At 35.2% G+C, this 12,451-nt stretch overlaps 1 protein-coding gene across 2 annotated transcripts in view; it reads left to right on the top strand.

Annotated features, from left to right (window-relative positions):
- Positions 1 to 4,378: 4,378 nt before the first annotated feature.
- The window catches only part of fras1 (Fraser extracellular matrix complex subunit 1), a 297,850-nt gene continuing 289,777 nt past the window's right edge, over positions 4,379 to 12,451 (top strand). For both annotated transcript variants that reach the window (XM_032578347.1, XM_032578346.1), the window contains exons 1-2: positions 4,379 to 5,204; positions 11,880 to 11,911. In XM_032578347.1, coding sequence (XP_032434238.1) covers positions 5,135 to 5,204; positions 11,880 to 11,911 — 102 coding nt within the window. In that variant the 5' untranslated portion in view covers positions 4,379 to 5,134. The remainder of the gene's footprint in view (positions 5,205 to 11,879; positions 11,912 to 12,451) is intronic.

Here is a 12,451-nt window from a genome sequence, read left to right as displayed (position 1 = left end):
TATATAAATCTTTCTCCTGCATCCTGAAAATTTATATATGATATAGCTGATTATTAAGGACATTAAATGTGATACAAGTCACCTGGCTGTAAAAATAAAATGTTTTTTCTAATCCACATATAATCCTGACGTATTAAAGTTCTAAAATATTTAATTTTAGATATTTTTTTTATTAAATCTACAGTGCAAAGTTTAAAAATAATGGCAGTCTTGTGGACTCTTATTTTCTTTAGGGTATCTTTCAAACTGCTTTAAATGACAAAATGTTCTGTGATTGTTTTAGATTGTTTTAATTTTATGACAAAAGCCTACACTGAAAAGAGGAAACACCTCAACTTTTTAAAAAAAAATTGAGGTAATTTGTTACAAGTAATCGAATTAAGTTTGTGTTTAAGTTTTGTGTTAAACATAAAGTTTGACCAATTGCAGCTGCACTAATTGGGTGTAATACCGCCTGATGCACACCAGGGGGCAGTGTTTACACGATGTGCTGCTGAGTTTCTGCAGCCTGTTGAATCTTGAGGAAACGTGAAAGCTAAAGAACAGTTCGGATATTTAATGTGATCTGGATAATTCAGGCCCAGTTTTAGTAGAACCGCCCGGTTGTGGATAAATTATTTATTTTAGGGTCAAAAACCGTTGCATCAAATAATAGTTATATTGTTTTATATCTCAGCTTCTTCAGGATCTTCTCCCATCTAAACACATTAAGAAAAATACTCCCTGCTCATCTTTTGGGAAGCAAGACATGGACATGCTATCTCTCCAAACTGCACAGCCGGATATAAACATCCATCCTCAGGTTGACATTTACTGTAAGACGGAGATAAGTCTGAAGTTTTTATTGTTCCCTCGGGGGAATCAGGCCGTAGCAGCGGCTAATTGTGGCAGTGAAAGCTGAGAAAATGGTAAAAGTGATGAAAAGAACTTTAACGAGTTTCTGTCTGGTGGTTTGTTTCGTTTTGTCGGTTCTGCCTCCTTTAACTTTCAGATTAAATGTTGGTTTAGGATGAAACTGTTGATGTCTAATGGACACTCTGTCTCCCCAAAGTAAACTAGGGACACATTTCACCTTTAACAAAAAAAACAAAAAACAAAGAAAAACAATTCCAAACAGAACTTTGTCTAATTTACAATTTGTTTCATTTTTCTGCAGGAACAATTTTTCAGTGTCCTCAATCCAAAAATGTATTGGTAGCTTTAGAAATTTGATTTTGAAAAGTAAAAACAACACTTGAAAAAACTCTGAACTTCGCGATTAATCACGTCAGCACTTCAGACATTTTTTTTTTTTTTTTAGAAAAAACAAAGAAATTTTTGAGTTTCAGTAGCCGGAAATTTATGAGAAAAAAACTCAAAAAATGTGGGATTAATGTCAGGAATTTTCTAAAAAAAAACCAAAAAAAAAAACTGGGAAATTTCTGAGTTTCAAAAGTTTGAAATTTGGAAGAATCCCCCCCCAGAAATTCTGGAAGTAATGTCAGATCATTTCTAGGAAACACAGAAAAATTCAAGTTTTTAATTAAAGTTCAACTTCATTTAAAACTACTAAAAAACAAAAATTTTTTGATTAATCTTTTAACATTACTAGAATTTTTTTTTTAATTTCTGAGTTTCAAAAACTGTAAATTTATGAGAAAAAAAAAACAAATTTTGAGCTTAATGTCAGAAATTTTACAGAAAAAAAACAGGACATTTTTAGAGTTTCAAAACTTGGAATAAAAAATATGCAATTAATCTAAAAAAAAAAAAAATTCCAGAAAAAAACTGCAATTTTTGAGTTCCAATGGTCAAAGATTTACGAGAATAACACTAAGATTATATATATTTTTTTAGCTTTCTGAGATTAAACTCAAAATTTCAAAAATCTTCCTGGAAATTTTTTTGCCTTTCCAAGCTCAGAAATGTTATTGTGTTTTTTTTCCTAGATAATCTAAAGTTTCTGAATGTTATTTATTTTTACTCTTCTTTTCTCTATCTACAATGTCCCTAACACACCGCCGTAGACTCCAGAGAAAACAGTAAGATGTTTATTTTATTTTATTTTATTTTTTTACCTCCTGTTGGTTTATAAATCTCTGTATTTGTGGTGTAAAATCTCACGCTACCCCTGACCTTTCCAAGCGACTGAAGTGAGTAAAATCTCCGGAGACATCAGAACAAGTCCTGATTCCGAGCTGTGGGTTATAATTAGCCCGTGTGTGCAGAAAAAAAGCATTAGCAGCGGATAAAAAGGTGAAACTGCTTCTGATCTGCGCTTTTGGCAGAGGACAAAAGGGCTGAGTGAGATCAGGTTTCTGCCATGTGACACTGAGGAATCTCAGACCTGCACTCCTGATTAAACATTACACTCTGCAGGTAAGCTAGCAAGTTGATACACACACACACACACACACACACAGACACACACACACACTCCTACAGACCTAGTGAGGAAAAATTATGATTTACTGAAACTATATCATGCGTTTATGTAAGTAACTAAAACATACAGAAATTAGAGATAAAATACCCTTCGTTTGTGTGTTTATGAATATATTTATTAGCTTTTCGAGCTGATTGGCAGTTTACGTCAGCTGCCGGCAAATTACGGCACTCCATAATCCTCATGGCGGCACGAAAGCTAGTCCGCAAAATGGCGGCAGCAAAAGTTAGGTTAAAGAGTCAATTAGTTGTTTTTGAAAATCTTCTGTTGAGTATTAATTACTCAGTCGATGTAAAAGTAATCACAATACATTACTTTGACCTTTTTGAGTATTTATCTAATAAAACCTAGCAAACCTAATCTAAAAACTAATAAAAACCAACTGAATTAGACGAAAAGTCACAACGAAATAAATATTAAGTACAATGAAAAAGCCAAAACGATTGCAACTCTGGCACAGACGGTAATGAGTGTTGATTTAATCAGACGTACAATAAATTTACGTTAGCTCCGTTACAATTCAGTTTATTAGGGTCAGTTCACAACAAATGTCATCGGGCGGCACTTTACAAAATAAAAAAAGTCATCTCAATCTATCCTAGTTATGAATCAGTGGATTAGGTTCAGTTAAATTAGTTTAAAAAGTTTTCTATCTATAGAAACCCTGCTGATTGCAGCATTCACTAATCCTAGACAAAGCATAGACAGTCGCTTGTGATTTTGGCTGCAGCTAATTATTATTTCAGTTATTGATTAATCTGTTATTCTGACAATTAATCGATTAATCAGATAGAAAAAATATTGGCGTTCAGCAGATTTATTTAACCACTTATGGTGATTTTATACAATATTCAAAATGTAGCAAAGGATGCATCTGCAGATAAAAAAAAATACTTCTAACATCAACATGTGAAAAGCTCAACCATCTGCTTAATATATTTTCCTGTTTCATCACACTTGGTGTAAATTGACGCCTTATTTCTTGGCTTCTCTGTCTGTTGAAGAGATCATGGAATAATCTGAATCAGGCGTATTCTGTATCATACATGTTTACTTAACACAAGCTCATATATCTTGCTGAAAAGTTACTTGTAAGTTAGTTTTGTTTTATTTCACGCACACTATGATATTTGCACAACCAGACCAACTTGATAAGATGTTTTTTTTTTTACAGTGTAATAATCCTCTGAGGACAGAAATAAAACAGCTGCATTTCTACTGAGACTAAATTACGAGAAAACCCCTAAACATTTTTGAAAACCATGTCACCTTCCATCCATTCATAAATATACAATACTTTTGTCTATGACATAAAATCCCGATAAAATCCTTTAAAATTTCAGTTTGAAAAGTTTTAAATGCTTAAAAGTTCAGAAAGTATCGTTACTTTAGTAAATAATGCATGTCAGAAACATGACTGAGTAGTTATGGAAGTTTTTCTATCATAAAACTTTTTAATCCACAATTAGCCTTTTTCTATGGAATTTGAGATTAATAAGGATCTTCATGTTATTATTAATATTGATGAAAAGTACTTGTTCCATTGATTATTTCCCATATTATAGGTGAAAAAGTCTGTCAGTGGAAGTAGTACTTTATGCTTTTATACTAATAATGGAATAAAGTAAGTTTTAAGAGAATAAAGTTGTAATATTATTACTAGTAGTTTTGCTCTGTAATGTTGACTTTATGCTGGAAGTCAGGGGTGTCCAAAGTGTGGCCCGGGGGCCATTTGTGGCCCTTGAAGGGATTTTATTTGGCCCCTAGCTACAAGTCAAGAATGGTAAAAAATTAGCCAACAAAACAGAAAACAATTGATGACCCAAAAAATTTGAAATTGTTTTTCTTTTAATAAGGCAACATGATACATAGATTTCATTTAAAAATGTTTATTGTTTAGCAGAAAATCACAGCAAATTGATTTTAGCATTTTTAATTTAATGACATTTATAGTCTGCCAGAGGCTAAAAGTTTGGACTGTAAGTTTTATATTTATAATAAAATGAAATATCACAGAAAGACCCTGCAGGGAGGAGAAATGATTCATTATTTCTATAAACCTCAGATTTTGCAGCAGTAAATGAGATTACAGGACGAATCCCTCAGATGATCCAAATTCCTCTCTGGCTTGTGGTTTAATCCCAATCCCGCAGAAGCGGAGTCCCCATCATGTGAGATTACGATCGGTGGAGGAGGGAGGGCGGGATTGTGGAGGCAGCAGCGGACAGAGGTGGGACGTCCTCCCGGGGAGAGGAGGGAGTAGAAGTGGCTGCAAACTCCGACCGCCTCTCTCAGTCATGCGCCTCGGCTTTTAAAGGACTCCCGGCTACTGCTACTGCTGGTTCTGGTTCTGGTCTGATTCTGCTGGGCAGCGGGGCTTTATTTCAAAAGTGAAGAAGAGTTGGACCGAGCAGTGAGGAAGAGGAGGATACTTTTCCAGGTTACCGGATCGCGCTGCATTCCAACCCCGGAGCGCAGCGCTCAGGAGTCGGACCCGGCGCGCTCCGTCTCCGCTCCTGATTTCTTTCATTCTTATTTTTTGTTTTTTATATATATTCTTACATTCGCTTCTCCTGGTTCTTTTGGATCTCTGCAGCGATGACGCACAAAGGGAATCGCTTTTATTTCTAACTAGAAACGCTTAAAAGCACAGAGGGGGGTTTCTCCTCCGGAGTGGATCTGGATTTCTCGCCCGCTGCAGGTCCGACCATGAGCGCCGGATGGTGGGTGTTTGTTGGCGCTCTGGTGGGGGTCCTCACCGTCCCCAAAGCGGCACACGGTTGGTGTATTATTTTTGGTCTCTGTCTTTTTTTTTATCCAGTTGTCCGGTTTGTTATGTAGGTCAGGAGGAGTTGTGGAGGGCAATCATGCGCTTCTGCAGCAGAGCTGAGGAGCCGGAATTAGATCTGATTGTGGGTGATTTTTTCCCCCACACTTCTCTCTGGTGGAGAAGGGAAAAGTTGTGACCAGAATGATAACTTTACATTTTACACAGAAGTGGGCAGAGTAACCAAAAATTGTACTCAAGTAAGAGCAGAACTACTACAACATGTTTTTACTCAAGTAAAAGTAAAAAGTCTACTCAAGTACTAACTGATCAAATGATCAATCATTTAATATTTAAAAATGTCATCTTCAGATGGACCAAATTATAAAGTTAAGCATAAATTTAGGTAGTTTAAGGATGAAAATAAGAAGAAATAACAAAATCAGGCACAATAAATTTGTAAAAATATGTTTCTTTCAATAAAAAACTTATGAAACTCCAACAGAAGCTGCAGGTGTGTGTCTGCATCTGGCGAATTTTTGGTTGAAACATGTTTGTTACTCATTCAGTGAAGTTATGCACAGTGGGTAGAGAATCCAGAAATGGATGATAGATATCACTGAGTCATTAGCTTTTCAGCAGTCCCTCCACCTGAACAGGCATAAAGCAGCTATGGATGTTTTTAGATTATGTTGATTTAGTAACCCGTCAGCAATCTCTCTACCTGAACTGGTATATGGAAACTGATTAGATTGTTGATTTATTAACTTTTCATCAATTCCTCTGCATGAGCAAGCATAGCTGTGGATGTTTTTAGACTGTTTTGATTTAGTAGCTTTTCAGCAATCCCTCCTCTTGAATAAACATATGGCAACTGTGGGTGTGTGTAAATGTTTGATTTAGTCACTTTTCAGCCGTCATTCCATGTTAACAACCTGAAGCAAGTGTGGATGTAGATTATGTTAAGAAACTTTTCAGCAATCTCTCCACCCGAACAAGCATGTGGCAGCTGTGAATGTGCTTAGATTATGTTGATTTAGTAGCTTCTCAGAAATCTTCCAACCTGAAAAAACATCAGGCAACTGTAGATGTAGATTATGTTGATTGTTACTTTTCAGCAATCCTTCCACCTGAACAAGTGAGAGTTAACCATAGATGTGCGTATATTATATTTATTTAATAACTTTTCAGTAATCTCTCCACCCGAACAAGCATGTGGTAACTGTGCATTAGATTATTTTGATTTAATAATTTGTTCCGTTATCTCTCCTCTTGAGTGAGAAGGAAACAGCTGTGGGCGTGTGTGTATTATGTTGTTTTAGTAACCTTTTAGCAATCCCTCCACATGATCAAGCATCAGGTAACAGTGGATGTAGATAACATTGACTGAATTTGTCAGCAATCCCCTCACCTGAACAAGTATGTGGCAATCATGAATTTTTGTAGATTATGCTGATTTCGTAACATTTCAGCAATCCCTCCTCTAGAACAAACATATGGCAACTGTGGATGTAGATTATTTTGATTTACTAACTTTTCAGCAATCCCACTTTCTGAAAAGCATGGGGAAACTGTGAATGTGTGCAGATTATTTTCATTTAGTAACTTTCAGCAATTTGTCCACCTGAACAAGCATATTGCAACAATGGATGTGCGTACATTATGCTGATTTAGTGACTTTTCAGCAATCTCTGCACTCAATCAAGCACGTGGCAACCATGCACATGCGTAAATTATATTGATGTATTAACTTTCCAGAAATCCCTCCACCTGAGCAACAATAGCAATAACTGAACAATAACTGTGGATATGAATAGTTTATGTTTATTTAGTAACTTTTCAGCAATCCCGTTTCCTGAAAACATGAGGCAGCTGTGAATGTGTGAAAATCATTTATCATTTAGTTACTTTTCAGCAATTCCCCCACGTGAACAAGCATGAGGCGACTGTGGATTTTTGTAGACTAAATGTTGATTTAGTAACTTTTCCAGCAATCCCTCCTCTACCACAAGCATATGGAAACTGTGGATGTGCATAGATTATTGTGCTTTAGTAAATTTCCAGCAATACCCCCACCTGAACAATAAAATGCCAGGAGAAATGCAGTTAGATCAAATTTTTCAGAGTATCTCAATATTTATTACAACTTGCCTGAGTGGTTGAAAGACAAGCTGTGTGTTTCTACAAAAACACACAGTTAATGAGAAGACTTCGCCTCTCTTGATCTGCAAATATGCAAAACTTCAAAGTCAGTTTGAGAATTCAAAGAGAGCCCTGACTAAATTAGGATCAACCTCAAGTTTTTATTGTTAACTGTTTACGTTTCACATTCATCAGACTGTGGCAGAGTCTGACCGGAGAAACAGTTTGTTGTGTGAGTTGTGCATTTTTACCCTGCTAAATAGCCAAACGCTTTGAAACTTATCCGTTGTTGTCTCTTAAATATTTATCAGGCTGTATCAAATCAGAAAAAAAACCAGGCTGTGCTCAATTACAGTATCCGCTTCCCGTGTCTCAGAGCGCGTCATGTACAGAATCATAAGCAGAACCAGGAAGCAGTTCCTCAACAGAACTGTTCTTTTTCCCTCCTTGAGCCTTTTTGAGTCCTGATCACTTTCAAGAAAGAAAAGATCCACGTTGAAAATTTTATTTTGTACTCCCCAAATCATTAATCGCCTCATCTCGGCGTGCGTCCAATCTGCCCAGCAGCTGCTGCTTCAATAGCATTCAAATTTTGATGCTCCTCTGAAAATAAAACACATCAGTTATAAATGTTGGCGCGTTATCGACGGCTGCAGGAGGTAACAGGAGGAGGGTGAAGTCGAAGACAAGGAATTGTGCTTTTTTTTATTAATTTTTTTTAGCTCAGGTTCTTTTGTATTCTCCAAAGGAGAATTAGCGCCAATGTAGATAGAAAAAAAGGAGTAAATTTCTGCCAATTTCTGGGATCAATCTTAGAAATTTGCTACACAAAACATGGAAACTTCATAGCTTGAAAGGTTGAATATTTTTCAGAAAAAAAATCATAACTTTTTAGAAAAAACCTGGGAGGTTTCTGAGTCTGAGAAGTCAAAAAGTTGTTAGGAAAAATCTCTGAAAAATTTTAGACCAACCATGAACATTTCCGACCTTGAAGAATCTGACATTTTTTAGAAAAAAAAATTATAGAAAAAAACAAAATAAAATTAAATGAATCTCTGAATTTTTCCAGTAAATCATGGACATTTCTGACCTTGAAAAGTCTAAAATTTTCATTAAAAAACTGAAATTTTATAGAAAAAATTTGAAATGTTCAGATTAATAAAAAAAAACCCAAGATAATTTCTGAGTTTCAGAAGTAAAAAAAATTGATAGAGGAAAAACTCAGAGATTTTGAGATTAATTTCAGAAAGTTTTAGAAAAAAAATGACATTTTTGAGATTCAAGAGTCGAAAATTTGCTAAAAATAAATCTTAAACTTTTAAATCAATTTCACAAATTTTTGAGAAAAAAATGCAACATCCTGAATGTCAAAAGTTGAAGATGTAAGGCTTTTGGAAAGTTTTTGAGTTTTAAAAAACTAATAATTAAAGAGCATGCTTTGTGATCTTGTTGGTAAGTTAAAATTGCAGGATATTTAATTCTGTAATTATCCATGTTGAAACTAATTTCAAACCTTATTTAGATGAAGAAGCAAGAAGTTTAATTTAAATTTTGCGAGAACAAAACCACTGCATTTTAAATTGGGATTAAAGGTTTTGCTCACTGTGCAGGAAAATATCTTATTTTCAGTCCAATAAAACCAGAAACTACCAACAACAAAAACATTTCAATGCACTTTGACAGTTTGTATCAAAAGCTCCTATGAAAACAATCTTAATGATCTTAATGAAACTTCAAATCAGATTATATGAAGCGTTTTCTTGTCTCCTAAAGATGGCGGTTGGTTGGTTAATAAATGCCCTGCAGTAATTGGTTTAAAGTCTGATCTGTTGGAAGCAGTTTTCATTACTGGCTGAAGTGCAACGCGAACCTCCTCAGTGTATTCGGTCTGAACTGATTAAAGTGCCAGATTATATTTTGCTGAGCTCTCTTTCTGTCATGCAGACAGATGACAAAGCAGCGACATAAACAGATTTGCTGTCGGGCATTTTTAATGAGGACAATAACTGTAGGCTTGTTTTTTTTATGATAAATGTTTACTTCTGGCTCTTCTTTCCCCTGAGACGTCTCACATTTTCTCAGTCGTGTGATGCTGAACTCAGACCCCAAGCTGTGCTGAGGCGTTGCTCCGTACGTCTGTCTGTCTGTGTTTTCTTAACGTTTGGCCCTTAAATTGAGCAGAGATTACCGTCAGCACCCACCCTGTCGTCTCAGTTTAGGGACACAAGCTTTTGTTTCCCTTTGAGAGGCTTTAATGGTCACTGTTTGTGTTGGTCTGAATGTAAATTTGCTTTAATCCTCTAATCAGGGCTAAGAAATATCAAATGTTCAATCAAATAGGGTCAAAGAGGTTTGTTTTAGTGACAGTTAATAGTTTTATGGGAGGATTTGCCCTTCAGCACTTGTTTTCTCCTGGGAAAACCACTAAGCCTGAAACGATTAATCACGATTAGTCGTGATTAATCGATTATTGAAATCATTCTCAACTAATTTAGTAATCTATTTACTTGTTAACTGAAGTATACAGACTCAGAAAAAGGTCCTTTGCTGAAAATATAACTCACTCAAAGTAGTAGTTAAGCCAAAACTGTTAAAAAATATACATTTTGCATTTAAGATAAAAAACCAACGTTTTTCTATAAATATGTTATGTAACCTGAACTCCTCAGATAGCAGTTTTAGCTTCACCTAGTTCAAATTTTATGAAAAAAGTCACTTATTATGCACCTTTTGCTGTCAAATTATTATTTGTTAGTCAAAGAAATAATAAACAGATAATTTTCTGCATTATATTGATAAGTCGAGCAGAAAGGACGGCGCTTTTCACATTATTTAGCTGCAGATACATCCTTTGCTTTAAGTGTTCACCAAAGGAATGTTGGCAAGAAAATGTTTATTCAATTGTTTTCCATCTATTCATATATTTCTAATTTAAATGAAAAATCTGTTGAATGTGCCATTTTTAAAATTCAATTAATCAATAAAACCATTTAAATCTTCCCCCACTTCCATTATGATGTTCTTTATATTTATATAATTAGAAGTTGATCTTTAGAAAACAAATGAATAGTGTCCATGTGTTCAGGTAAACCACAGCTAATTTTATGACACAATTAGCCTAAACAAGCTTGGCTAAACAAGCTGGTTTGCATAACTAGCTTGTTTTTTGTATTGCATTCATACCATGAAGCTGGTAAACTCATTAAAGTTGGAAATCTGCCAACACTGACCTTTAAAATGCAATATTCCTCCCAAACACATGAAAGATCTGATGGGTTATTATAGTGTGTTGTTAATCCAGTCGTACAATATCTCTGTCACCTTGTTTTCTATGTTACTATGTATGTAGCTCTTATCGTTAAATGTAAGAGAATAAATAATGGGATTTAGTGAAACATCAGCTTCTCTTATGTATTTAAAGTATCCGAGTCACTTTTGATGCACTCCTGGTTTTAATACTTAATATGTAATGTGAAAAGTATAAAATTAAAAGTTTAACTGGGTCAGAACATGATCTTCTTTTGCTTTGATGTCACAGTTTTGTATTTCCTCCTACTTTGAAGGATCAACTGACCATCTTTGAATAAGGAGAACATGAGCCAGTTTAATAAAAAATAAGATAATTCTGTCAGTAAGACTTTAAGTTTCAAGCATCCAGCATCCTGAGGTGAGAGAATCTTAACCAGTTGTTTCATTAAATTCAACACATCATCATATTTTCTCACACTTAGGGGTGTGTTACACCGATCTTTTAACACGCACGACTAATTAAAGACGACGTTTGCTGGATGATAAATTATTGCGATAAATTATATTATTTTGAGACTATTTTAAAGTAATATAATAGTAATGACTTGAAAATGGAAGAACACATTCTCAAAGATCAATAAATTTTAAATTCTAGTGAACATTTAACACTGGAACTGGAAGACATTTTAAATATCCAAAGTAACTCAACAAAACAGAAACAGCAAATAAAATTAATCATGAAGTTTTTATAAACAAAATTACCCTTCCAAATAAGGGCTAGTTGAGACCAAAGCACCAGACAGAAGACCTTTATCATCCAGTTTTTGGTAGAGAGTAAAAAGAAAACTGATAAAGCATGTTCATTTATGTATTATGTGGTTAATTAATTTATTGACAGGTTAGTGAGGACGCCTTCATTTTCACAACTGTTTGTTATTCCATGTTATTTTCAGGGATATTACGTCTTAAAACAGAAACACAAACTATCTGACATTTTATGAAATCTATTCAATCTCCTGTTCTCATTGTAATCCACATTTAGTCCCTGGATAACCAGATTCCAGGATCTTTTTATCCATCTGCTGGTTTTCTTTGTGTTGCTGAGACGTATTGATCACTTCTTAAATCTTGGCAGCTCTTAACAACCCACAAAGGGATCATAAAACTTGATCTTACACACTGAAAAGGATAAATTACTTCCTCTTGTGTGTGTTTTTAAAGCGCCTGCAGTCATTTTGACCTCACTCAGACCAAACCGGACTCTAACTTCATTTCTTTCCTCTGTTTTCATCCCAGGATCTTGTCTCTACGAGGGATTGCTCTACACGGTAGGTGCTTCAACACTTTCTTTTTGCTGTTTAATCCCTGGTTAAGACTTCCGCCTCATCTGGGTGCAAAGTTTGGTTCGTCTGCGAAGCCTAACGGAGGAAACGCTCATGCATTATTTACGTGGGACTTTGCCGGTTTAGTGAGACTGTCAGATGAAGCTGTTAAGTGTCTCCATGCAAAGATGGGTGATAAAAGGAGTACATATCATATCAGTGGGGATTAGTGCACATCCTCTGTCAGAAATGAAGCAGAGGGGATGTGTCTCATCTATAATGCAAGCCGGATACTGAGTTTGTGGATGATAATGGTGATGCTGCTGCTCTGCGTCAGGCTCCCGCTGCTCCGCTTGCAGAACTTTTTTAATTTTCTACTTCTGCTAGGTGTTGGCAATAAAAGGCTTTTGCTTTTATTTTATGCTCTTTCAGCTGTGCTCGTAGTCTGGTTTTAAATTTACTGTTGAAAGAAGTCATGTTTGCTTTGAAAAGCGTCTTTGTTCCTCTGCAGAAGAAGCTGATGTATTCACTCAAATGCAATTCAAG

The sequence above is a fragment of the Xiphophorus hellerii genome, chromosome 12 (genome assembly GCF_003331165.1).
Source record: "Xiphophorus hellerii strain 12219 chromosome 12, Xiphophorus_hellerii-4.1, whole genome shotgun sequence".
Taxonomy (NCBI): domain Eukaryota; kingdom Metazoa; phylum Chordata; class Actinopteri; order Cyprinodontiformes; family Poeciliidae; genus Xiphophorus; species Xiphophorus hellerii.
The sequence above is the reverse complement of the archived record's forward strand: the minus strand, read 5'-3'. Positions and strand labels throughout refer to the sequence as shown.